The sequence below is a fragment of the Zalophus californianus genome, chromosome 1 (genome assembly GCF_009762305.2).
Source record: "Zalophus californianus isolate mZalCal1 chromosome 1, mZalCal1.pri.v2, whole genome shotgun sequence".
Taxonomy (NCBI): Eukaryota; Metazoa; Chordata; class Mammalia; order Carnivora; family Otariidae; genus Zalophus; species Zalophus californianus.
In genome coordinates this window covers 46,593,753-46,618,690 of record NC_045595.1, presented here as the reverse complement: position 1 = coordinate 46,618,690, position 24,938 = coordinate 46,593,753, and the positions used below count along the sequence as shown (strand labels likewise).

Genomic DNA, 24,938 nt, shown 5'->3' with positions numbered 1-24,938 from the left:
AGCCATTGTAGACTCACTGGAGGTGTAATTTGTGTTAAGCCACTACATTTTTGGTAATTTGTTATGGCAGCAGTAGAAGGTGAATGCAGCATTACTAGAGGACTGTTGCATTTACAAGTTCTAAAACAATTTTTTTTAAAGCAGGAGCACACCTTATCTTTTTTTTTTTTTTTTTTTGAAGTCTCACTGCCAGCCTTACAGGACACCCCAGTGAGCATATATTTTGCTCTTACTCTCCTACCGAACTCTGTGAAAAGATACTCCATTCCAAAAGTGTGCACATTGCATGTGCCAAAAAGGATAAAGGTACTGTGATGCGATCCAAACATTAGCAGTGCTTCTCAGACTGTGGACTGTGGATAGCCTGCATCAGAATTACCTGGGGAGCAAATTAAAAATGCAAATTCTTGGACCTGGCCCTTTTATCTCCCCTCCCTTACCCCCATTAGTTTTTAGAAATATTTTCAGTCAAGTTTACTGAGGTATAATTTACATATAGTACAACTTACTTCTTTTAGATTGTAGTTCTTGAATTTTGAGAAGGCTGTGTAGTCATAACTACCAACACACCGAAGATCTTTCCATTATCCAATATATTTCCCTAGTGTCCCTTTGTAATATATCCCTTTCTCATACTTCCTGTATCTGGCAACCACTGATCTGATTTCTGTCCCTGTAGTTTTGCTTTTTCTAGAATGTCATATACATGGAATGACACATTATGTAGCCTTTCAAATCTGACTTCAGTTGTTTAACGTAATGCTTTTGAGATTCATCCATGTTGTATGTATGTTCATATGTAAATGAACCATAATTCTTTGTTACCCAAAATGGCCCTCACTTCCTTCTGTTACCTAAATTGTGTTCTGTCTCTTTACGGACAGTCTGAGAACTGCTACAGCCTTCCACGGATCATGGAGGGAAGGTGTCTTTTAGTGTTGTTAGACGAAGGGCTATGGTGGAGAGAGGAGCGTGGGAGTACGTGTGAGTCTGAATTTGCGCCTTCATGGAGACAACACAGTCACGCGTTAACCTGTTAAAGAATTGAAAGAAGGGAGAGATGGGGGGTCACTAGGTTAGAGGGAACAGTGGAGTGGAAGATAGTTTTGAGTTGTGAAGGAGGACTGTAGGCGAGCCAGAGGCATTCCAGTTAATCATTAGTTGTAGGATTAAATGGTCAATTAGCAAAAGGAGTAGTGACTGTTCTATATGTAACACCCTTTGGGCCGCTACTAGATACTCCTTCTTTATTGAAAGACTCCTAATTGGCCTTGGCTCCAAAACCCTTGAGCAGATTAAGTGAAGATTTGCAAAGAATATTTTCCCTCCCCTCAATGTATTGAACACCTTTGACAGGAACTGTGCTAGGGACCCATGATACATAAATGAACTAGTGCAGCCATGACCCTTAAGAACTTTTACATTCCTCTGTGTCTCATAGAATTTTTAGCTGGTACAGGTTTTCCCCAAACAGGTGGGCAGGGAAGAAGGGGAGGCCTCAGCACCTTATCAGCAGGACTGCACCTACCAGAGTGAAGCAGCAGTGTAGAGAGGAATGTGGAAAAGATCACATGACCTGCCCTGGAATCCTAGGTCCCAGGTTCTGTTTGGGCCAAATCACTTAACTTTTCTAAATGGGTTTTTTCTTCTTTAAGATAGGGATGTATCAGGAAGAAAAAAAAAGCAACTTTTAAAAAGTGGTTGATCTTTGAGTTGGAAGCTAAGGACAATGGAATTATGTTTTTTATTTGTTGGTTTGGTTTGGTTTGGTCAAGGTAAAGGGCTCATTTAGATAGGAGTGGTTGGGACCTGGGGGCTGAAATTGCTCTGCATGGTAAAGAAACAAGAAGTTTTTGTTTTTAATTGAGGCTGGAGGGAATTTTTAAATTATGCTTTTGTTTGGGCAGGAGTGGTAGGAGAGTGGGCCCAGCAGTAGGGTAGTTGCTCCTCCAGTGGCAGAGAAGGAAGGGGGCGTGGGCTTTGATGTCTGATTCTCAATTTTAAGTTGTTTCCTATTCGCTGTTATAATCTTCCTCCCATGAAGATCTGCTTGCATGACACCCAGACGTTAATGTGTTTTGGAGACAGAGTAGAGCAGGCTGTGTCAGCAGTAGGTGTGAAGTGAAAGCGAGGGGAGATGAGAGAATCAGGTTGCATTTGGGGTTTAGGATCAGAAGTGACAAGGAATCATGAGGAACTTCTAAGCACCCTCCTTAGGATCCTCTTTAGGAGTGCTGGGGTCTCCACCGTTATGTGAGATCTGGTCTAAAATACGCATTTATATGTTAAATGACAGATAGAATAATTTAGAACCATGCAGATGTCTGGAATAATGGGAGGTGTAAATGAGAATGTAGGTGAAAGCATTTCATAAACTGGGCACCTGGCTGGCTCAGTTGGTTAAGCATCTGCCTTCTGCTCAGGTCATGATCCTGGAGTCGTGGGATTGAATCCCGCATTGGGCTCCCTGCTCAGCCGGAGTCTGCTTCTCCCTCTGACCCTCCCTGCTTCTGCTCTCTCTCGCTGCCTCTCAAATAATAAAAGTAAATAAAATCTTAAAAAAAAAAAGCATTTCATAAACTAAGGAAACACATCATCCTCCAGAAGATAAAACATCTTTCTATGAAGAATATTTTGAAAAGTCAGATTTGAATTCAACACTGATCACAAACAAGAGAATAATTATCTGGAAGTCATAAGCTAGGATAGTTTCCTTTCTGTATAAATTCAGTTCAGATTGGTAGTTAAGACATAGTTTGGATGTTAGAGATACAATTTAAAAAAATGACTCAATATGACCCCAATGTGTCATGTTCAAACATGAGGATTTAGGATCCTACAGTAATATCGGGCCCATTTGGTAGGAACAGAAAGCATCTTTGGTCATTTACTATTTGGCTGAGATTGTGGATAGGTATGAGAAAGGAAGTGATTATGTTGCAAAGAAATGGGTAAGAGCGTGTATCGGATATATATATATGGACATTTGTCATGCTCAAGTGTCTTTAATGCTCATTCTGCCCAAAGAAGTAAGTGGTGAGGTCCATTCTTTAGATGGGGTGTGACAATTATAGCGATTAAAGGACTTGCTCGAAGTCATAGCGCCGAAGGGGCAGAGCTGGTATGAAGACTCTCAACCAACTTCAAGGTCCTTGTTCCTTTCACCCCACCGTGCTGCCATGTGGGCTCTGAAGTGAGTCAATGCTTAGCCCCCATGCTTGTGCGCTTCCGGGTTCCTTGTCCCGGTTTCATACCAAATCTCAATTGTTGTTCTTCCAGAGAACTTGTACAGAAAGCTTCTGACAAGACTTGATGAGATGCTATAGCTGACCAGCATATGAAAAAGAATTAAATAACGAGTTCTGGAATGAACAGTTAAATTCCTGGATTGTTGAAAGTTCCATTCTTTACATGGGACTAACCATTTTTTGTGAGGTAATTACAGGAATGCTGGCGAACTCTTTCCATTAGTGGTTCTTGCATACAGTATGCATTTCTTATGTTGTGGGGGCTCTTTTTTTTTGTTGTTGTTCACAATTCACCTTAGGGGTTTTCTCAAACTCTGCATTCTTATTCTATAGTGGTTTTTAGCTTTCTTTTTTCTTTCCAGGCTGGGTGGATGATGCAGTTTCACTTCTAGGTGTTAGGATTCTCTTTCACACTGGTTTGTCATGACCTTAAAGTATTTTAAGTTTCTCCTTTGGTAAATTTTTCTCTTTAAAATGTGGTACCCCCAGTAAGCTAGAGATTTGTTTTACCAAGTGAGCTTAAAATACCAGCACCTGGAGAACCCATAATCCGTAAGCATTGTTGGGAGTTGACCACATGTCAAAACCCCCGAGGGATCGACCTTTTTATTTTCTTTATTTTGGCAGGTTTTGGGGGTCCACACTTAAAGGCTAGGTATGGTTCTGAATTGTCATTAGGTTGCAAGAATTACCAATGTGGTATATATTGCCAAAGAAGAAAAAAAAAGTTATGATAATCATAATTGTCTTAATTTATATTTGCCATCATAGCTCTCCCCTGTAGATAACTGATGAGGCCTAATAGTCGTTTTGAGCTGCAACCACCCACAAAAACCACACACATGGCATTTTACTCAAAACTTTACTTTAACCACTACTTTGTGATGCAAAACTGGTGGAATTTTGGGTACTTTCTGTAAAATTGAAATCTTTATGGGGGTTTTCCAACACTCTAGTTGATTGTTAGCAAATTATCAGTATACTGAACAAGAGCAAAGTGGGGTTTGCTAATAAACACCTACTTCTGTGGTAGGATAGGATGCCAGTCATCTGTATCTGAATGTTTTCACTAGGAGGAAGGCACCCTCATTGAGAGAACAGATTCTCCTTCTGAAAAATGCAGTTAAGTAAGAAGTATTCTATGAGATTGGTAGTTGTAAAAGAGAGATTTTAGGAGCTGCTTATCTTTGCCACAGTTTTCAGTCTTGGCAAAGTAGTCATATTCAATACTTTCTAATTTGTAGATCCCTTATAAAAATAGATTTGTAAAGAAAAGCGAATCGATATGCATCATAGGACAAAGAGCAATTCTCCCTAAGCGCTTTCTGTGAAGGGAGAACTCTTGTGGAAAACTGATTTCTCATGAGATATTACAGTCCCATTCTGGAAGACAGGTGGTAAGTGGGAAGAATGCTGTCTGTATTTGGCTAAGTCAGGAGACCTTTGTTTATTCTGGAACCGAGTCCTTAGGCCAGTTGCTTTACCTCTGTAAGTCTCAAGTTTCTTTTCTCTCTTTTTTTCTTAATCTCTATGTCCAACATGGGGCTCGAACTCATGACCCCAAGATCAAGAATCGCATGCTCTACCACCAGAGCCAGCCAAGCGCCCCTCTAAGTCTCTCAATTTCTTATCTTTGAAATGAGTTTCACTCCTGCTGTATGGTTTGGTAGATACAGCATATTGTCTCAAAAGCCTTCTGTAGGAGCTCTTTGTAATATCCTGTCTTCTATAAAACTGACTTTTACTGTCATATAATTTACACCTTCTAAAGTACCTATTCTGTCCTTTAAAATCTGTAAAAACATTAGCAAAAACCAACTCTACTTCTAGAAGTATGTAGTTATGCCCCTTTTGTATTTAGTATTTTTGAAGGAGTAAATTTCCATCTATGCAGCCCAGAAGTCAGCCTTAAAATAACTGTCAGAAATTTCCAGGCTATTTCTCATTCATGCATTATCATGTTCAGTTAGGAGGATAGTAGACCATCCTCAGGAGGAGGATAGAGAAATCTAGAATTGAATTTTTAACAGGTTAATTCCTTAGTTTACTGTGAAGATCTTGATAATTTCCCACTAGCACATAAGTAAAGCTTTTAGTTTGCTCTACTGCATAGATTGTTGGTTAGCTTCCAGAAATAAAGTATGCTTGCTTTATAATTTATGTTAGGAAATATTTAAACAGGATGAAAGAGCAGTTTTTACAGGACCCAAATCAAGCAATCCATTTTCAGAAAGTACAACCAAATAAAAAAATTGGCTGAGTGAAGAACAATGAATAAGAAGCATGAACTTGGAAACAAAACAATTAAGTTGAATCAAATTTTTAAAGAATGAAATAAAAGAAGTTGTATTTTGTATGTGTGTGGGGTGAGTAGAGACAGATATAGTACTAAGAAAAACTGGATGGAATAGCATTTAAAGCAAAGAGTAGAAGCTTTCTTTGTGGGGGAAAAGAAGGTTTATCAGTACACAGTTTTATATACAGAAGTAGCAAAGGGCAAGATATTATAAATGTTAGAAAAGTGGAATGGAATTTCCCAGATCCTTTGATTTAACAAATGGTTTAGTTAAGGAAATTGGTAAAATCTGGAATTTTGGATTGGTGCTACAGCAAACTTTTAAATAAAGCCAGGGGCACCTGGGTGGCTCAGTTGTTAAGCGTCTGCCTTCGGCTCAGGTCATGATCTCAGGGTCCTGGGATCAAGCCCCACATCGGGCTCCCTGCTCAGCGGAAAGCCTGCTTCTCCCTCTCCCACTCCCCCTGCTGGGATTTCCCTCTCTAGCTGTGTCTCTCTGTCAAATAAATAAATAAAATCTCAAAAAAAATAAATAAAGCCAAAAAGACTTTCTTGCATATTAGCACTCTATTACCACATTTGTTACTCAGCCTGATAATACCAGGCAACTTTGAAGGCGATGTGGACCTCTATCCTTGAAATAGAAGTGTTTGAAAAAGCAACGTCTGGAGAAAGGTGAAATCACAATTACACATCAAAGGCTATAGAAGTTTTGACTTCAGATTTTATGTTTCAATTATACTAGCTTTGTGTTCACACCCAAACTCCAAGGGTAGGATCTGCCACATACAGGGTGGAGTGGCATTCCAATTCTATTTATTTTCTGCTGAAGCTGGCAAATTGAATGAAGATATATATCTTAAGTGACAGGATTCAGATGAAACATGACAAACCTGTAAACGCTGCAACCTGGACATGTCAATGCAGAACTTTCCAGTGAACTGGATGGGACTGGGGAGACAGACCACACAAACCACACACACACTGCCATGCTTTGCTGGGCAGCACGAGAGATCAAAGAGAAACCCGAGGAGGAGCAAGTCCTCGCTGGCTCAAGCGCAGGTGGTGGGCTTCAGCAGAGATTTACAGGTTCAAGTGTGCGTCTATCTTGGGCTTGCCTTACTACGGAAAAATACGGAGATACACTGCATTGACTGGAAAATTATTCATTTGTTTTTTTAAGTTATCAAATTTATAACGTAGAAGCCCTGGTTATGAAACTAGTCATTTAACTGGAACTCAATCCTGACCTAGTTCCCAACGTTGGGTGGTAATTCGTCTTTACCAAAGCACAGAGAGAATCAGTGTTAAAAGAGCAAGCGGGCAGGCATTGCTTTGAGAAGGGAACAAGTTTTACTACCTCTGGATAAACTAGTAAGCTCTGTGAAACATTTTTGACAGTCTTGCTGAAGGCCTCCAACTGCTGGACACGAAGGAAAACAAACGGCAACTATTTTACTGCAGACAGCAAGTCAGAGCCCCCCAGTCCCAGGAAAGCCCAGGAGGCCGGAGCCTCAGTGGAGCCCACCCCCGACTTTCCCTCGGCGTGCCCTGGTGCTCGTTGCTCAGGACAGTCTGCTTGGCAGCCGCTTATCTAGAAAAATGAATGAACATCGTATTAAACACTCCCTGATCACTCGCTAATCAGGTAAGAATTTTCAGAATTAATCTGGTAACCAAACCAGTTGCACTTTAAATTGGTCCCAAGGAAAATAATTGGAACAGCTGTTAAGACACAAAGAAATGCCAAAACGAAAGCCACCAGTCTACCACTGTATATTATTCTGCATCATTAAATATTTATTTTCATATATGCATTTACAAACTTTACTCATTTCAGAACTCTGCTTTCAGTACATTTTTAAACTTTTTTTTTTTGCAGAGATTCTCTTGTAAAATGAGATCCATGTACAAAACTAGGCAACAGATATAAAAGTTTCCTTTCATACTTTTCATCCATCAAGGAAAGAAATCATGTGACAAGGAAATAAAACCAAAACGTGGCTCTTTCACAAGAATAACATGTCAGTGTTCAACTATGAGTTCTAATGGGATAGATCATATTTCATCTTTATATGGATGTATATAGTTTAAATACTTCTTAGCTACTGTAGCATGTTGGTTCAGATGAAGAAAAAAAATCAACTCTACTGTTTGGACTAGATAATCTAGACACCCTCAGTTATTCGTTTCTTTATCCCGTGACACCAGAATTCACCTTGGCGATGACACTGATTGGCCAGCAGTATGCATTTATTCCAAACGTTGCATAAAAAGTTCCCTTTCAAAAATTCATTAACTTCACAAGCTAAAGTCTGAGCTTCTAATTTAGCTCTCTTACTTAAAGCTTAAATGATCAGTTCAGAAGCTTAAGGTTATCTTTGAAACTAAAGTTGCTTTTCTTACAATGAATGCTGACTCGGAGCACTGTCACTATGAGACAGAGGCACTAATGCCGCCAGCACTGAGAAACAGTATCACCACAGACAAATATATGGTACAAAATGCCCAGGGGCCGGAAACTCACTATTCATGTGATTTTGGCAGCAGCAGCATTTGATATTTAACCATTTATTACATAGTATTAACACACCAGCTTCAAAGATGTGCACTCCCTTTAGGACACCCAGGAGTTACAAATTCATTGTGATTGCATAATTCGTATTGCACAGTTTTATAAAAAACATAAATACTGGCTATTCTAGTTTTAAATACAAAATACAGGTCATATACTTTTAAATCTATAATCTGGTTCAAGTGCAAATCAGGTGCTTTCTTTAGTCCTTCCAAAAAAGGCATTTTTAATATTTTTGGCACAAATGAAATTTCATCATGCCAACAATTCTAATTACAATACATATATCCAAACCTTTAGAGTAGCAATGATATACATACAGTATAAAACTGATTATTTACAAATGTACTAGGCATTAATGTCATCTTTGTGGGTGAATCAGAACTAAGTAGCCATACCCACACTAATAATAATTAGAAAAGGTACAGGAGATTCCTTTATTTCATTTGCTTATGCTGGTTGCTGTGGGTTGACATTCATATGAGGAGGATGTCCTAGAAGACCAATTCTTTGTTTCTGCTTCCTTTGTTCTGTCATCTGGAAAGTTAAAAAGTTTCATCATTAGACCCAGACACTTCCTGTACGTCAGATCATACACTGAACCATAGATTTACCTCTGTGGTTATGGTTTATACTGAAACCCACTTTCTACAAATAGTGTACCGTCACTAAATCAAACACACAGAACTTCAAAAGGGACATCTTCCTAGGCAGAATGGGGAATTCTGTGACCTAGTCATGCAATGTGGCATTCACAAGTATTGCTTACTATTTGTTTCATAAAGAAACAAAAAACAGTAAAAGCACAGGATTCTTGATTGTTTCTCAAATCCATTTCCAAATGATTTAAAGGCTCATTGGAAAATGGTGGCTTTGTGTGGTGGTAACAGCACACCAAACTATCAAGAAAAGCAGTGTGTTTAGAATCCTAGATTTGAGAGGGACTATGTCCATGGTCTTCAGGGGGTCTTGATTTCATTACTCAATAATTCCAGAGTAATTCTGGTTTGAGAGGGAAAAAAAAATGTAGTACCTTGAGGAAGATGAGGAATGTCCTCACATGTCACTGAGATCCAGAGAGACTAAATGCCATAAACAATGCTCTAGGCACTCAGTGGGGTCTGTTCTTTGCCACCCACAGACGCAGGACTGATTAAGCTCAGGAAAGACCATTTCCTAAGACTGGTCAAATGAAAACGTGCTTTCAAAACCCCACACAAGAGGTTGCTACTATTCATTTGGCTGCTGAACTAAATCATTTCTCATATTGATGGGTAGCTAGCTCTGTTCTAGGTTTTTTAGGGCACATTTAGTTCTCTGCATTAACATTTTCTTAACCAGTTGGTCCTAGCTCTGGATTTGATGCTGGGCATTTAAGCCAATTAAGATTAAAAAGGCTATGATGAAATATATATTAGATAAAATTGTTGTCTACAAGTGGCCATAGGTCCTGCATGTAGATCTTTGGTTTTCTTAAGTCAGAGAGGACTTAGGGTATCCTGGTAAAAAGAACGTGGGCTTTGGAATCAGACCCATTTCCTTATGTTTCTATGTTATTTAGCTTCTCAAAGTCTGTTTCTTCACTCACACAATAAGGATGATGATTCCTATCTCATAGGTGGAGAATTGAACAGATATATGTAAACTTCTTGGGAGAGTGTCACATAGATGCTTGAATCTGTTTTCCCTTGGACTAATTTTTGGTACAGAATACCCTGAGAGAACATAAAACAAGAATAGCTTACCTAGGTTCAATTTTTAAAGTGGTTACTTATTCAAAACATGGCAGTTTTCTTTTAAATCAAAATACTATTTTTAGGCTCCTGTGAAGTGCCTTCTGTTAGAATTTACAAGGAGTGAACATTTCCAAAAGGTAGCTTTTTATAAAGAATTGAACTAGGATATTCCAGCTAGCCTCTGAAGTTTCCTTAGATGAATGACAAATCTTAAGTGTTACACACTACACTATACTTCACAGATTCAGCTGAGAAAAGAACCTAATTTGACATGTGGGATAAATGCACAATTAGATTACAGTGTAATCTATAATTCATTAATCTTACTGCCTGCTACTTCAGATATTTAGATTTCCTCCTCCCTTCCCCAACTGACGGACACACACAGGGACACACACACACACACACACTCACTCACTCACTCTCTCTCTCTCTCTTCCCTGGGCAGTTAACCCTGAGAGGGAATCCAGTACAACTTCACGAAGTCTAACAATCTCAAGCATTCTAATGGATTTAGGAATCCTGGGGGGGCTCAATTCCTACTGAAGTCTACTTTAAAGTTGGCTATTATACCCTTTTCTGTAATTTTTCTATAAATAACTACTTGCATTTGAGATAACCTTTTATGTTTGCAAATGTTCATGCCTGTTGGTTCAATCAGCTTTTAACTTTAAATCTGTTGGCTATTCAGTCATTCTCTTAAATAGAAAAGCCTCTACACTGTATTTCCTATAACCAACGAGAGTTCAGCTGATGGCACACCTCCCTTCCCACTTCTGCAGCCATCACCTGATACCTCATTGCTGCTCCTATTCTAACTTTCTAGGTTTGCCTTTAAGATAATGATCACATCACCCCCCTCCCTCCTAAACCTTCAAACTCCCTACTCATGTAGGTTAGTGGCCATATTCTTTTCTCAGGCAGTCCTATTTCTGGTCATTTCAAGTACCCAGTGCATACCTATCTCATTAATTTTGTTTTCTATTTCTGTAGAATAGTGGTTCTTCAACTTTGGCATAAGCCAGAATCACACAGAACGTTTGTTAAAACAGATCAAAGGGCCCACAAACAGAGTTTCTGATTCAGTAGGCCTGGGGTAGGGCCCATGAATTTGCATTTCTAACAAGTCACAAGTGAGGTTTATGTTGCTGCTCTGGGACCACAGTGCTGCTCTAGAAGAACTTTTCATGGAGTCTCTCTGAAATGGGTCAAAGATCACTTCAGGTGTATTTTCATATTCTTGAACACAAAGTATTTTGGGTACATATATCATTTTTCTCTAAGGTATTGGAGAAGATTATAGCTGAGCACAGTAGAGGCACACACATTTGTCTGAATTCTGTTTTCATCAACCCTGGCCTTTTAGAATAGCTGTCATTTAAGTGACTAATTGAGAAGGAAAAGGGCAACTGCTAAAGGATTTGGCCCTTTTGATAGTGGTCATCATCCAGTTATGATTATAAGGGAACAAAAAAGCCGTAAGGCCTAAATCTGGCCTATAAAAACTCAAGGTCAACACTGTGGCCAGTTAGGTTTCCCTGGCCCACTAGTGCACAGTCTCACATAACTTCTGGCTTTATGGGCTCAATTCTACCTACTTACCTATCTACATAATTCACACACAAACTGTGTATAAAATATGCGTCTGTGTGTGTGTAAATTCTTAAAGTGTATTACCTGTTGCTGTTACCTTTATCAAAGCAAATAAATATAATGACCAAAGTGAATCTTTATATTCTCACATAGTTTTGTTTCAAATGTCAGAGAATACTGACTCAAAAAGATCAGATTCTGATCTAAGGTAACTATATTCAAAATATGAATACTGAAAAGTCTGTTTCATTTAAAATCCTCAAAATTCCCATTTAACTAAAGGATAAACATTTGAAGCAGTACTCTTCTATCTGTATGAATATAAAAACTAGCTTGAATATTAGCATTCCTTCTTTTGACTGAGTCTAAACAAGAAGCAAAGAATATTGTAGCTTTACAAATCAGATGCAGCCAAATGTCGGAAAGATCTTTCGTGACAACGCTAAGGGTAGAGAGCACATGAGCACATTTCACCTCCCAGTTCTGACCTCAATGACAGAAGGCTGGCAAAGGAAGGACCGCTCAACAGCAGCACATGGATGCCACGATCTGGTTTCTAACGGATCAAGAGTCCGAAAAACTGCTCTCCTGTCACAGCAAGGTCTTGGTTACTCAGATTCTAAAGAGCTGGGAAACTAAAATCAGCCATGTTTCTAACAATGAGCCTAAAATACTAAGAAAAAAACCCAACACAACTCTCAGACACACGTTGATTTAATGTCAATGTGTAGATACTTGTTCACACTCTGAGCTAATCCCTAATATTCTGTTCCTCTGTTTCACCTGATAGACTCTTCCTCAAACTCTGAACTCAAGCTCTTGCAGTACTACCTCTGAGGCTTCTGTGGCATAACGAATTCTCTCCCAGAGATCAAGTTGACTGAATTGCTTTCCTTCTTTCCCAGTCTGTTCATACCTCCATTACATACTTACAGGGTTGAATTCTCAGTTAGCGGTTTACTGATTTGTTTCCCTCTCTAGCCTGTTAGGTGTAGAAAGAGAACAGGTTCTATTCACCTTTGTAACCCCAGTCCCTAGGGCTGCACCTTGCACATTGATTTCACAAGTGGTGGTTCAAAGAACGAACCAAATTAACCAGAACATAATAGTGCCATTCCTGGAGCATGCCATGCGTTCTCATGCCTTTGCTCATGCTGATTCCTCACCTGGGATGCCCCCTGTGCATTCCTCTGCCAGCTCAGAAGTCACCTACTTGTACAGGCTCTAATCCTTCCTTACCCCAAGCCACACACAGGACTAAATGCCGCCGCCTCTGTGCTCCCATCAAGCAGTCTTCATGTCTTGAGTGGGTTGTACAACTTTCCACACTGTATCATACTGTCAGAGGTCTATATTCCTGTCTTTCTTGCTAGATTATGGGACCCTAGAGGCAGTGGTTACATTAGTCCCCCTTTGAGGTTCCAGAACAGGGTAAGGAACAGAGGCACTCAGTAAGGTTTAATATTCCATTTTCCAACCGTAGGCATTTATTCTAATCTTTTGTTATTCCTCCCTTCCTTAAGCAGTTAATGTTCACAAGATAACCGTCTCGCACAAAAAGTGCCAAACCAGGAACATGCTAATGTGATCTGAATTTTCAAGCACTGTTCGTATTCCTAACACATAAGGGTTACTGTCCCATAGGAAGCCAGTCACATTTTCAATAAAGTGAAGCCTCTTCGATATTTGCTCTTTTGCATTATGAAGAAAACATGCAAAAAAAAATGTAGGTTCTTACATCAGTTCTCCTCCTTGGAATAAGAATGTTAAGAGAATCACATTTAGTATTCGGAATCTCTTAGGAGGGGAAACTTTAAGATGAGATGCATCATTAACACTTAGAATAGCAATTCTAATCAACTGTTCTTGGCAGTAGTAGGAAAAGTGACACCACCAACCAGGTTTTTAACTTTGATCCTTCACAAGAACTTTTTCTCCTCAAATTGGTATTTTAAGAAAACAACTACCAAAGAGGTCAGTAGCAGTACAGATCAAAACCAAAGACATTCACATTTATAAACTATCATTGCTCCATTATGCTGCTTTTTGGACCAGAAGATCGAAAAAAATAGCTCAGTGATGAAGCAATTTTTGTGTTTCCCAGCACTTTTACCAGTGAATGGTATTCTTTCATAGCAGTTTTAAAAACAGAGTTTCTTGCTCACTAATCATTTGTCGGCTTTTATTTTTTAATTCAAAAAATTTTTTTCTTGGGGGAAGGCAGGAATTCTTACAATTGCCATTTAAGAACCAGCAACTCTCTAACATATCTGCATGATTTTTTATGCAGAACAATTTAAAAAATTTTTATGATTGCTATTACACCAAATTTTCCCCCAAATTTTCGGTACGTTGATTCTTAAACAAATGGCCTTAAAGGTTTGTCAAAAGTTACATAATCAAAAGAAAAATGTTGATTAATTCCTTTGGAAAGAAACACATTTCCCCAATAAATGCAGCTGTGCTGAATTTCTCCTGAGCACCTTAAAACCTAAGCAGATCAATCCTGGTAAAGACACTTGAGAATATATTACTGGTTTCCTCATACTTCTTTTTAGCTTATAGTGTCTTCCAAGAAAAAATGGTTCATATTCATTCATAGGGGAAGGGCTTTTGGTCCAACTGCCAACGTTAAGACAAAAAATATTAAAAGGGCCGAAACCAAGCAGTTTAAACCATACTGGCTTTAATGTCACTTAATGAACCCTAGGTCCCTATGTAATGAAGTTTTACGTATTTTGTTTAAGCCGAAATTTAGGCTTAATGGAAACAATTCTACCTTGGATTTTAAAAATGCCAAGTTTCTACTATGCATAGCTGTGTAAAATGGCAGTGAAGGTATCCTCCACAGCGCTCAAGTGTGGGAGGCAACTTTGGAAACTTTAAGGCTCTTTAAAAAAAAAAAATTGTAAGAATTTAAACAGCCAACCTGAAAGGCAAACCGGGTACAGTGACAAAACAAATGAAAACAAAAATACATATGACATACAAAAATCAAACCCACACGGGAGGATCAGGAGTTGCATCCCTGGCACTGTCCTAGAGAGTTCGGGAAGCTTCTTAGGAGCCTTCTGTGCACCTTGGTACCCTTATCAATACAATGAGGGAGTGAGGCGGGAGGACCTCTGTGGTCCTGGATGCCCTCCTGCACCTCAGAAGCCCCCTGCGAATTCCTCAGCTCACCTTGCTCCTGTGACCATTTTAATGGGAGCTCAACAGTTCCTTTATTGAAGTCTGTTTTAAATCAGTTTCTGGAAGGTTTCTGAAAACCTCGGATTTGACTAAGATTCTTGTCACCACAGCCCTCTCCAAAGGGAGATGGTAACTAAGACGTAGCTGGACGTGGTAAGAAGTCCCCCTGGCTCCGCAGAGGGGCACATGGAAGCCGCGGCAGCAGTGCTCCGCAAGCCGTTCAGTTCTCTGGAACATTTGTCAAGTGTGTCACAGAAGGGTACAGAGTTAATAAAATAAGAAGCAAAGCAATCTAGTTAGATTCTCATTAGTTTTTTCACTTCAGGTGGCCACCAAGCTCAGCGCTAGAGACAGCCTTCATAAATAAGCCTTGTGGTTGTCCTTAGTCTCTTTTATTTGCATCTTAACACAAGTCAAAGAAAAGAACTTGGAGGCCAAATGGTATATCTGGGGGCATAGTTTATAATAATTTAGTTGGAAAAGAAATATAATTCAAAGTAGGATCGTTACAATCGCTCTATAGACTGTCGCCAAGAAGAGTTTATTCTAGATGGGGTGTTCACTGGCTATGGACCTATGAGTAAAAAAATCACCTGTGGGTATACCTTGCCACTTAACTCCAAGGCAGCCTTGCCTGACAACATTGGCTGTACAGAATTTATAACCTTGTCTACGGAGTTGATTAAAAAACTTTCAAAAACCCATCCAGCCTGCTGACCTGTTCCCACGTCTGTGCCGGATTATCCCGTCAGCTTGGCACAGCAGCTGCTCACACTACCCCCCCCGCCCCGACCCCCAGCGGCATCCTGTTACCACATAACCACCCGGTGACTGTTCATTTTAAGGGGATCAGAAGGAGGAAAAAAGTACATAGGGTTTGCTACAAACCTACCTCCCTCCTTAACTTTCTTCAAGGGGCAAGTGTTCACCTTAGGGACAGGCAGCAGGATGGAGCGGTACTTTGTAGACTGTTACGCGCTGTGGGAGCAGGGATAGGTCTAGATTGTTTGTGGCTTCATCCCCAGCACCTGGCATAATGCCTGGACTACAATGGCCTCTCAGTAAAGGATTTGGCCAATGAATGAACCAAAAGGAGCTTTCCCGCAAGTTTGGTTTATCCTGGGATGCTGAATTTAAGTATCTTGAGTGAAGGGTTGATAGATTTGAGGGCCAGAAAGCAAAACTAGAAACAGCTTTTAATCTGTCAGTAAGTAAAGTAAAAAGAGTATGGCTTTACAGGTCATGTTTTCTGTAGAGCACTTCACTGACATCATTTGCATTCTTCCATTTTCTGGTTTTGTTTTTCCATTAAAGCCTTGTACTAGCAGCACTGCAAGTAGTGTTATGAGCTTATCCTGTAAAAGGGCAGTGAAGGAGGGCTGGAGGGGAAACGGGTGGACTAGGCGAGTTTGTTCTCTGTGCCCCGGGTTCCTTTTCTACATCCACGTGATGGAAACATCAGGTTTTTGACATGAGCACCCCTGATTTTGCCTCAGCAAATTTGGTGTCTGGTAGTGGTGTGTGTGTGTGTTTAGGGGGCAGACGGGGTATCTTTCCTTTACCTGATCCTTTAATTCCGACAGCTGGCCGGAAAGGTTAGTGACCAGCTTCATGGTGGACTCCAGCTTCTCCTGCAGGTTCCTCAGCTCATTCTGCTCTCCCTCAGAGTCACTGCTGACCAAGGACATGGCTCTCATCCTGGGGAACCAGTCAAGGTTTCTTTCCTAGAATCCACATAAAAAAAAAAAAATCATTTCTAGGAGTAGAGACAAGAAAGGCAATCCCACCATGCTATCTTTTCTTTGTGACATCTTTCATAAGGCTATCTCTGTTGTTACAGAATTAATGTGCCTTTTAAAAAACAGTAAATATCTTTCTAAATTGATAATCTTTTTTTAAAAGATTTTATTTATTTGTCAGAGAGAGAGCGCACAAGCAGGGGGAGTGGCAGGCAGAGGGAGAAGCAGGCTCCACACTGAGCAGGGAGCCCGACGCGGGACTCGATCCCAGGACCCTGGGATCATGACCTGAGCCCAAGGCAGACGCTTAACCGGCTGAGCCACCCAGGTACCCCTTCATTGAATATCATTGAACTCTCTCAATTCTTAGAAATCACTTTCGACTTAAATACAGTGCGGGGGTGGGGGGGGGGTGCGCCTGGATGGCTCATTCAGTCAAGATTCTGGCTCTTGGTTTCCACTTAGGTCATAATCCTGGGGTCCTAAGATCCAGCCCCATGTTGGGCTCTGTGCTCAGCAAAGAGTCTGCTTGAGATTCTCTCCCTCTTCCCCTCCCCCTCCTCCCTGCTCAGGTGCTTGCTCTCTCTCAAAAATAAATACATGAAATCTTTAAAAAAGGAACAAAATACAGGGCAAAAGGTAGGTTTCTGAACAACTTCCCTAATCTGTAAATAGGAATGCAGCCACTGCATTACAGGGCTAATGAGTGGTGGGTGGTAAAATATATAGAACATGAAATTTTCCATTGAAGTCGTTTTTAGCTGTACAGCTCAGTGTTATGAAGTGCATTCACACTGTTGTGTAACCATCGCCACCGTCTACACCTCGGGAACTTTGTTCATCTTCCCCATCTGAAACTCCATCCCCATTCAACACTAACTCTCTCACCCCTGCCAACCATCATTCTATTTGCTGTCTCTATGAATCCGACTGCTCTAGATACCTCATACTGTGCTGTGTATTTTTAAAAGCATTATACTTGGAAAATCATTTGCAAACACTCTGGAAGTGAAATGAATTTTGAGATCCCAAGTGTTCTGGCATTTACCGGATATGCGTATGTGCGCTTTCACTTGGTAGGGGATTGTCAAGAGGCTGAAAATGGGGAATGGGCTTCTTGTTCAGTTTCCCTCGTTGTCAGCTTATGGAAATTACTGCTCTATTCTTGTTTCCTTTTCCTTCCAGCTTGACATCGTTGATAGGTGCTATTAGTTGGTATAAGAAAGGCCCATTCAGTCTCCATCCTTTCTTTTGTTATCTACAGCTTATATCCGAAAAACAGTTTTCGCACCACTGGTTAACCAATGGGCCAAGACTCCTCCTCCCAGCTCTCTTCCTTGCGCCCACATATGCCTTTCTCCTAAAAAGTATGCATCACAGATAAGTTCTGTACAGGGAGGCAGGAATGAATAGTAAAATCTAATCGGCACAAGATAAGGGGAACAAATGGACTCCAATCCACATCTATCTGGTGTCATTTCTGACCGGGGACCATTTTGATCTCATCAAGATAAACCGTAATTGACATTCTAACACAAATCTTGCCCCTCCCCTCACCCTCTGCCAGTACATACCACACCACACACACACACTATTATTGCTACTTTGTGTACACCAGAGGTCAGCAAAATTTTTCTGTATAGTAAATATTTTCTGATAGTAAATATCTTTGGCTTTGTGGACCATATGGTCACAATGACTCCACTACTGTATCCTGAAAAGAGCCACAGGCAATACATAAATGAATGAGTGTAGCTATAAATAAAACTTTATTTACAAATTCTGGTGGCGGCAGGTTGGGTTTGGCCCATAGGCTAGAGTTTTGCCAACTGTCATACCATAGAAGGCATCAACGTACTTAGAATCAGATACAAAATCCCACAAGACATGTCTAAATGTTAAAAAGCAACCAAGACAGTCTAGCAATATTGAAGCCAAATGAGAACTAGTTGAAAAATATTACGGGAGCGCTTGGGTGGCTCAGTCATTTAAGCGTTTGCCTTTGGCTAGAGTCATGATCCCAGGGTCCTGGGATCTCCGCTCAGCGGGGAGCCTGTTTCTCCCTCTCCCTCTGCCTGCCACTCCCCCTGCTTGTGCTCTGTCAAATAAGTAAATAAAATCTTAAAAATTACAAAGAATGTAGACCACATTGGCAACACGACATCACACCTACTTTAGAGTGTTGGCTTAAAACATCTGGGGAATCTGGTAAATAGGAACTCACTAGCCCTTCAGCATCATGAGTGCAGAAACCACCTTCGTATAGTAACCAGAACACAGTAGACACTTGATAAATATTTGTGGAAGGGAGGAATGATAAACCATCTCTATTTCCTGCATGGGCCCTTAGAGCAAATGCTTAAATGGTGAACCTCAGTTGCTTAGAATGACTACCAGAGGAGAAAATGATGATCTCTACCTTCCTGTACCAAATATCCTGTGATCAGCACTTCACATGTAACTTAATGTTAGCCTATATTCATTTTCATCAATTTCCCGCCATAGTACAACAGGCAAAAAGACCATTCGATAAAATATCCCATTTCAAAGATGACCGGCCTAAAAATCTAAGGTGTTTCCATGTCTGTAATCAGTTTTCTCCTGTGTGTCTACAGCAAAGCAGAGGAAGATAGCAGACATTTGAAAACATTTAAGCTTGGCAGTGCCACTGAAAGGCAGCTAAGGTAACCTGCCACTGATTATATTCACTGCTCCTGGGTCAGTCCTTCAGACATAGTCACACCTTCCCATCGAAGAAACATCCCACGTTCAGTGTCTGTCCAACTCTAAGGGAGGAATGAACCTAACTGTTCAGAAGAGGGCACCCCCAGGGGATGGGTGGCTGGGCATTACTTACTTGCACTGGGGCGAAGCAGCCTGTGTTGGGAGAGAGCGTGTGGGCTGGACTGATGAAACTATGAGCCTTTGCAAAGCATGAATGCAGTAGGATCACAGAGCATAGGACGGGACCGGCAATCAGAGGCCTCACCTGTCCACAGGGACTGCTGGCAATTTTTGCAGACTGACACCCGCCCCCCGCCCCCCCCAACCAGGAGAACTTGAAGAGGAAAGACCCAACGTCCTATTTATACTGTCAGACTCAGAGGAGCAGACACCATTGATTGGGATGTGACAGAATGTCATGCCAAGAAGGAGTTTAGAGATCACAGTCATAGTTGTATCTGTAGTGCAGAAAACTGAGCCCTGAAAGGGAAAGTCACTTGTCCTGGGGAGGGACCTAACAAATTCCTGTGTTTTACAGGGGACCCTGACAAACATCTGGTGCTAATGAATTGTAAACTGCTCTTATTGAGTATATTTTGGGGTGAAATATTTGCTAAGTCTTTGGATTCAAATCAAAAGTATAAGCATTTTGGCTCCCTGGAAGGAAATATTTTAAAAATATAACATATATTCAACATCTGCTTTGGGGGCACTTCCCTTATGTGCATGGTGTTGAGGAACCAGCAGTGAGTGAGTGAGAGAGAGAGAGACACACACACACACAGTTGCTGCCTCCTGGACCTCTTTCAAGTGGAAATGGCCTTCAGACCTAAGTATGAGATAGGGTTCCTACCATCACAGCACTGTTGTTTAGTTAATGAGAGTGGACACAAACATTAAAAAAGAATGGTAGAAAGCAGCCTGTGCTGTCAAATGAGTGGCAGAGAGTAGGGCCAAAGTCAGAGCTAACTGGCAGTGAGGACGACTGGCCATGGCCCTGAAGGAGGGTTGGTGCTTGGCCAAACAAGGCAAGCATGAGGGCATTCTCAACCAAGTGGGGCCAGCACAGGGAGGAAACCAGTTTGGCTGGAGTGGGGGATGAGGGCCTACAGGTATGGGCAGCTCAGACTGTAGAATCCTGTAAAAGGATTGAAGTGTGGGATAGACCAGCGCAGGAAATAGCGCAGAATGAAGAGGGCCGGGGTCGGGGCTGGCCGAGGGAAGGAGGCGGCGAGAGGTGACCTGGAGTCCCTGTGGGCCTGCCTGATATGATGCAGGGAGAGGGACATGTGCAAGCCACTTCAGCGGGTAGGGTAGTGAGGACTCACCTGAAGCTACCTCACTACGGACGTGGGAAACTGCCTCATCAGGTTAGATAATGCATCTGAAGTCTAGCTCTAGCTAGTCCAGCTCTCAAATCTTGCAATGTTCCTTTGCTTAGCAAACCCCCCATAAAATAGAAAACACAGATTTCCAAATAGAGTTGACATTAATGAAGTCTTCAAAAGAATACAGAAAACTGATGCAAGAGTCTGCACACAGCTTAAAGCTCAAGCAACAGTTTCTTATCCGTATTCCAACAGCAAGTGACCAAATGACTACAGATTAAAAGAAGTTTTCCGTGGCAGGTTCCCACCTTCTTTCATGATATATTTGATTCCTAGACTCCTATGGAAGGATTTCAGAAAGGTCTTTGGACAAATGCAAAATGCACAGATTTCACTTAACTGTTTACTGAACATTTATAATTTCCGTGCCTGGCCTAGGGCTGAGGGTCTCAAGAAGAGCAAACCAGGTCCCTGGCCCTGAGGTGCTTTAGCACACAGACTGCAGTCAGGGGGCAGGTCTTGGGGCGTGGGCTGTCACTTCTGAGGGACTCCCAGGTTGTGACTGCCTAACGAGGACCTGCTGGATGAATGAATGAGGTCTGCTGGTAGTAGGATGGCCGCTACTGGCGTCCATGCTCCTCATCTCCATGGCTAAGAAGGTGCACTCGGACCCCCTTTGTTTTTGCTTTATTTGTGCTTCTGTGCATGAGATACCTGTAATCCTGGGGCAGGAATGCCTGGCCCGAGGGTCTATAACACCACAGACAGAAAATAAGGCATCTTTTTTAGAATGTCCATTTCATTCAATGGTAAATTACTAAAAATACTTTTATATTAAACTCAAAATAGGCCCTACAACAGAACATGAAATTGAATCAAATGTAAAAAATAAAATCCAAGATTTAAAAGAAATGTCATATTGGCCCGAGGCCACTTTGGGCCACGTACCCTGATCCTAGGGATAAATCTTCATTCTCCAGCTCAGGAGGGTCCTTCAGTGCAGAGCTGGAAAAGGGTTTCTGGTCTAGATCTTTACCGGCTATCACCATGCAGGTTTTCTCTCAATGCTTTCCTCCGACTCTAATATTTAACAATGAGATCTAAAGTGGGGAATCCCACTAAAATCCTAAGCCATAGGAAACCAGCTCAACTGCAGAAATCAAGTACTTTGGATGGCATGTATTATTAGCTTTTTCTGCGCTGAGGTAGGTAAATCCCCAAATCTGAGATCCTCAGTGTTGCCAGTATTTTAATTAAATAATCATCCTGAGCTGTTAAGTCAAATCTCAAATTACCAAGGAGTACCTAGTGGTTAAAATTAATTAGCAGTTCTAGTCAAACTGTTCTCTCAGCTTCTATTTGATTTTGCACCCTGTACAGGAGAAGCTCTGATGCAGGATATAAGGTTGCTCACCGACAGGATCCCCCCTCTAGAGAATCTACATCTTGAAGGGAAAATGCTTTGACTCTCCCAATTACTAGGACAGGAGCAAAGAGAACACCTGAATCCAGTTTCTTTGTACTTAACTCAGACTTTCATAGGAAATGCTGTGCTTGCTTGAGTGCTACAGGACTCCAGTGATGCCTGCTGTACACGGTTCTCCAGCCAGTCAGAGTCTGAAGGTCTAGAAGTGTCTGCAGAATCCTGCCATATTTATGTGTACTGAAGATCAAAAACATGTCTCAGTGTCTTGGCTTCTGCATTTTTTGAGAAAATCATCTTCAACTATGGCATTCTGTCTATACATGAGTTCAGAGTGTGTGTGTGTGTGTGTGTGTGTGTGTGTGTGTGCGCGCGTGTGTGTGCGTGCGTGTGTGCGCGTGTGCGTGTGCGTGCGTGCGCGCGCTCAGGAAGGTGCTGTTGGGGGAGGCTGTGGGTTCACCGAGCGTCTGTCAGTAGCATCTGTCACTCTGGGTCTGAGACATCCCTCTGTGCTTCTCTGGCTCCCCTTGCTGCTGGCATGTTGCATACCAATGTCATTAGGCACTGTCTGCCCTGGTCCTCCTGCAATCCAGCCAGTGCACTTCCCGTCACAGCAAGCGCTTCCTCTGTCAGAGCAGACAAACTGACTGAAGCCACAGCCGGAAGCAGGCTGACCACAAGTGCTAAAGTTCTGGTTAGTTCTTTTCTAGGTAAAGTTGGAAAAGTCCCTGCAAAGGCAAACATTGAAGTTTTAGACACGGGGGCGGTACTGACCTCTTGAAATGTCCTTGACTGGAAAGAAGGAGGGTGTGTGTGTGTGTGAGAGACAGAGAGACAGAGACAGAGAGGAGGAGGAGCGGAAGTTGGATTGTATGATGCAAATGCTAATCATTCTGAGAAGAGGTTTTTTTTCTTCTTCCCAGGTTCAACTGAAGAGGCTGTTCTAAGAAAGATGACTGAGGTAATCAATCACCTTCCTCAGAGAAAGTCCGCTCAGGTAGAATTTTGTTTACCATGTAAACAATGGAACATTTATTGCCGAATCCCTTGTTCCTTCATAGCCAGGGTAGAGAATTTAGATTTCTTCGTGGGGGGGGGGGGGCATGAGGGTAAAAGAAATGGTCATGAGAGAGAAGCTGGGTCCTGGAGAAAGAGACCTGTGGCTTCTTGATCCTTCATAGCCCCCTGTGAGGAGAATCAAAAAGGTAAAGACTGTCCCTTCAGCTCAGATGGGGAGTGTGTTTCTCCTTATTTTACAAAGCGGGATGACAAACCAGGTTTTCCCAGAAAGCCTGGGGACACGCAGGGGATAGGAGTGACTAGAGAAGGGAGGGGGGCAGGGGAGGACTGAAGATCATCCTTAACTTTCCAAAAGCAGGAATATAGGACACTTAATAAACTTTAAATTACTTGCCTCTTTTATGGACAGGGGTGATTATTTTTACTAAAGAGGACTAAAATAATTCATTTTTAGAGCTCACTTTTGTAAGATCACAGCAAAAAACAAAACCCAGAATCTGTTGCTTTGGGTGAAAAACAGTGATAATGATCTCTAACTATGCTCAGTGATTCTAAAATTGCTATTTATAGGAAATATTATACATTAAAAACAACTACACTAAAAAATGGATCCCAGCTGTGGACACGGTCAAGAGATCAGGGGTTGGGGAGAGGGAGGGATGAAGAGGTGGAGCACAGAGAATTTTTAGAGCAGTTAAACTATTCTGTTTGCTGCTGTAATGGTGGATACATGTCATTATATATTTGTTAAAACCCACAGAAGGTACACCACCAAGAGTGAACCCCAATGTAAACTCTGATCTGTAGTTAATAGTAATGTGTCATATTGGTTCATCAATTGAAACAAATACACCACAGTAATAAAAAATGTTAATAATAGGGGAAACTGTGTGTGTGGCGGGGTGAGGTAGGGAGGGAACAGTATATGGGAACTCTGTGCTTTCTGCTCTGTTTTCATGTAAACCTAAAACTGCTATAAAAAATAAAGTTCATTAAAAACAATGGCTCCCACACCTCGAATTTGTTGACCAGTCCCAAATCCAAGGATCCACTTCGCTCTGTTCCAAAGTACAGTGAACTCAGACCACATACAGCATCCCTACACTTCACAGATGCCTTTCTGCAACAGCCTTGTGACATTACTTTGTCAGCAGGAAGAGGGATGGCCTGAATCAGGAGCTAAGGACTTTAGGTCACAACGCCCCAGTGCTACAAGACAGCGCGCCAGTGAAGGCGTCACTTAACCGACCGGGGTCTCTGTTTTTTTGAGAAAGAGATCACGGGGCTGCCCCCACGGAGCTAGTATGAGAAAGTGTCCCAGAAGCTGGAAAGCGTTAAGCAAAAGAATTATAAATCAGTGTCATCAGCCTGAGGTCACAAAGCTAGTCTAGAGTCGGCCCCGGAATCCAGATACTGACTCCACGTGTAGTGCTTGACTCCCAGGTCTGGTTAGTTCCTGCCTTCCTGTGGGATTTCATGTTAGAGATACATATTTCTGTTTGACCAGCGCAGCCATGTGAAGGCTACCCACAGTGCTCCCAACTTTAGGTGTCAGAGGGGTTATATAATCGTCAGCTGGTCTGGAATGACCACTTAGCCTTCCCAGACTCAGTTAACAGTTGTTCTTGGACCATACAGTGTAACAAAGACGGGCCCTTGCCAGTAGAGAGAACCGCACCCTTTTCTGATGAAATCCCTAAGAAAAGCCAGCTGCAGAATCACGGTTTTCAGTCATTCTAGGCCTTCAGGTGAAGTGGTTTCTGGGAGCTCTGGAGACTTTGAGAAAGCAGGGCTTGCCACGCAGAGTGGTGCAGCTGGGTCCTGGGCACCTGGGCTGCCAGGCAGAGGAAGCCAGAGGTTTCAGAGGAGGAGGGTAAGGTGGGGCTGGCAGCCGCTGTCGGACAAGGCAGGGTTGGCCCAGTGGAGATTCCCAATAAAGAACAATTAGGGTACCTTGCCCTTCTCTCGAGCTGGCTCATGACATTTTGCTTAGGCAACTTCCCTTGCATTTTCAGTTAGCTAAGAAATCTACCAGAATGTTCCCAGAGGTTATGTATGGGATTT

The 24,938-nt window shown here is 41.7% G+C and overlaps 1 protein-coding gene and 1 long non-coding RNA gene across 9 annotated transcripts in view; one reads left to right on the top strand and one right to left on the bottom strand.

The window, feature by feature from the left end:
* LOC113918174 overlaps nucleotides 1–23,816 on the top strand; it is a 37,426-nt gene extending 13,610 nt beyond the window's left edge. For both annotated transcript variants that reach the window (XR_003518458.2, XR_003518459.2), the window contains exons 2-3: nucleotides 6,946–7,192; nucleotides 22,778–23,816. This is a non-coding gene — a long non-coding RNA (uncharacterized LOC113918174). The remainder of the gene's footprint in view (nucleotides 1–6,945; nucleotides 7,193–22,777) is intronic.
* The window catches only part of ITPR1 (inositol 1,4,5-trisphosphate receptor type 1), a 320,344-nt gene continuing 302,710 nt past the window's right edge, over nucleotides 7,305–24,938 (bottom strand). For all 7 annotated transcript variants that reach the window (XM_027586400.2, XM_027586401.2, XM_027586403.2 and 4 more), the window contains 2 exons: nucleotides 16,203–16,364; nucleotides 7,305–8,656 (listed from right to left, as the gene is read on the bottom strand). In XM_027586400.2, the coding sequence (XP_027442201.1) occupies nucleotides 8,570–8,656; nucleotides 16,203–16,364 (249 nt within the window). In that variant the 3' untranslated portion in view covers nucleotides 7,305–8,569. The remainder of the gene's footprint in view (nucleotides 8,657–16,202; nucleotides 16,365–24,938) is intronic.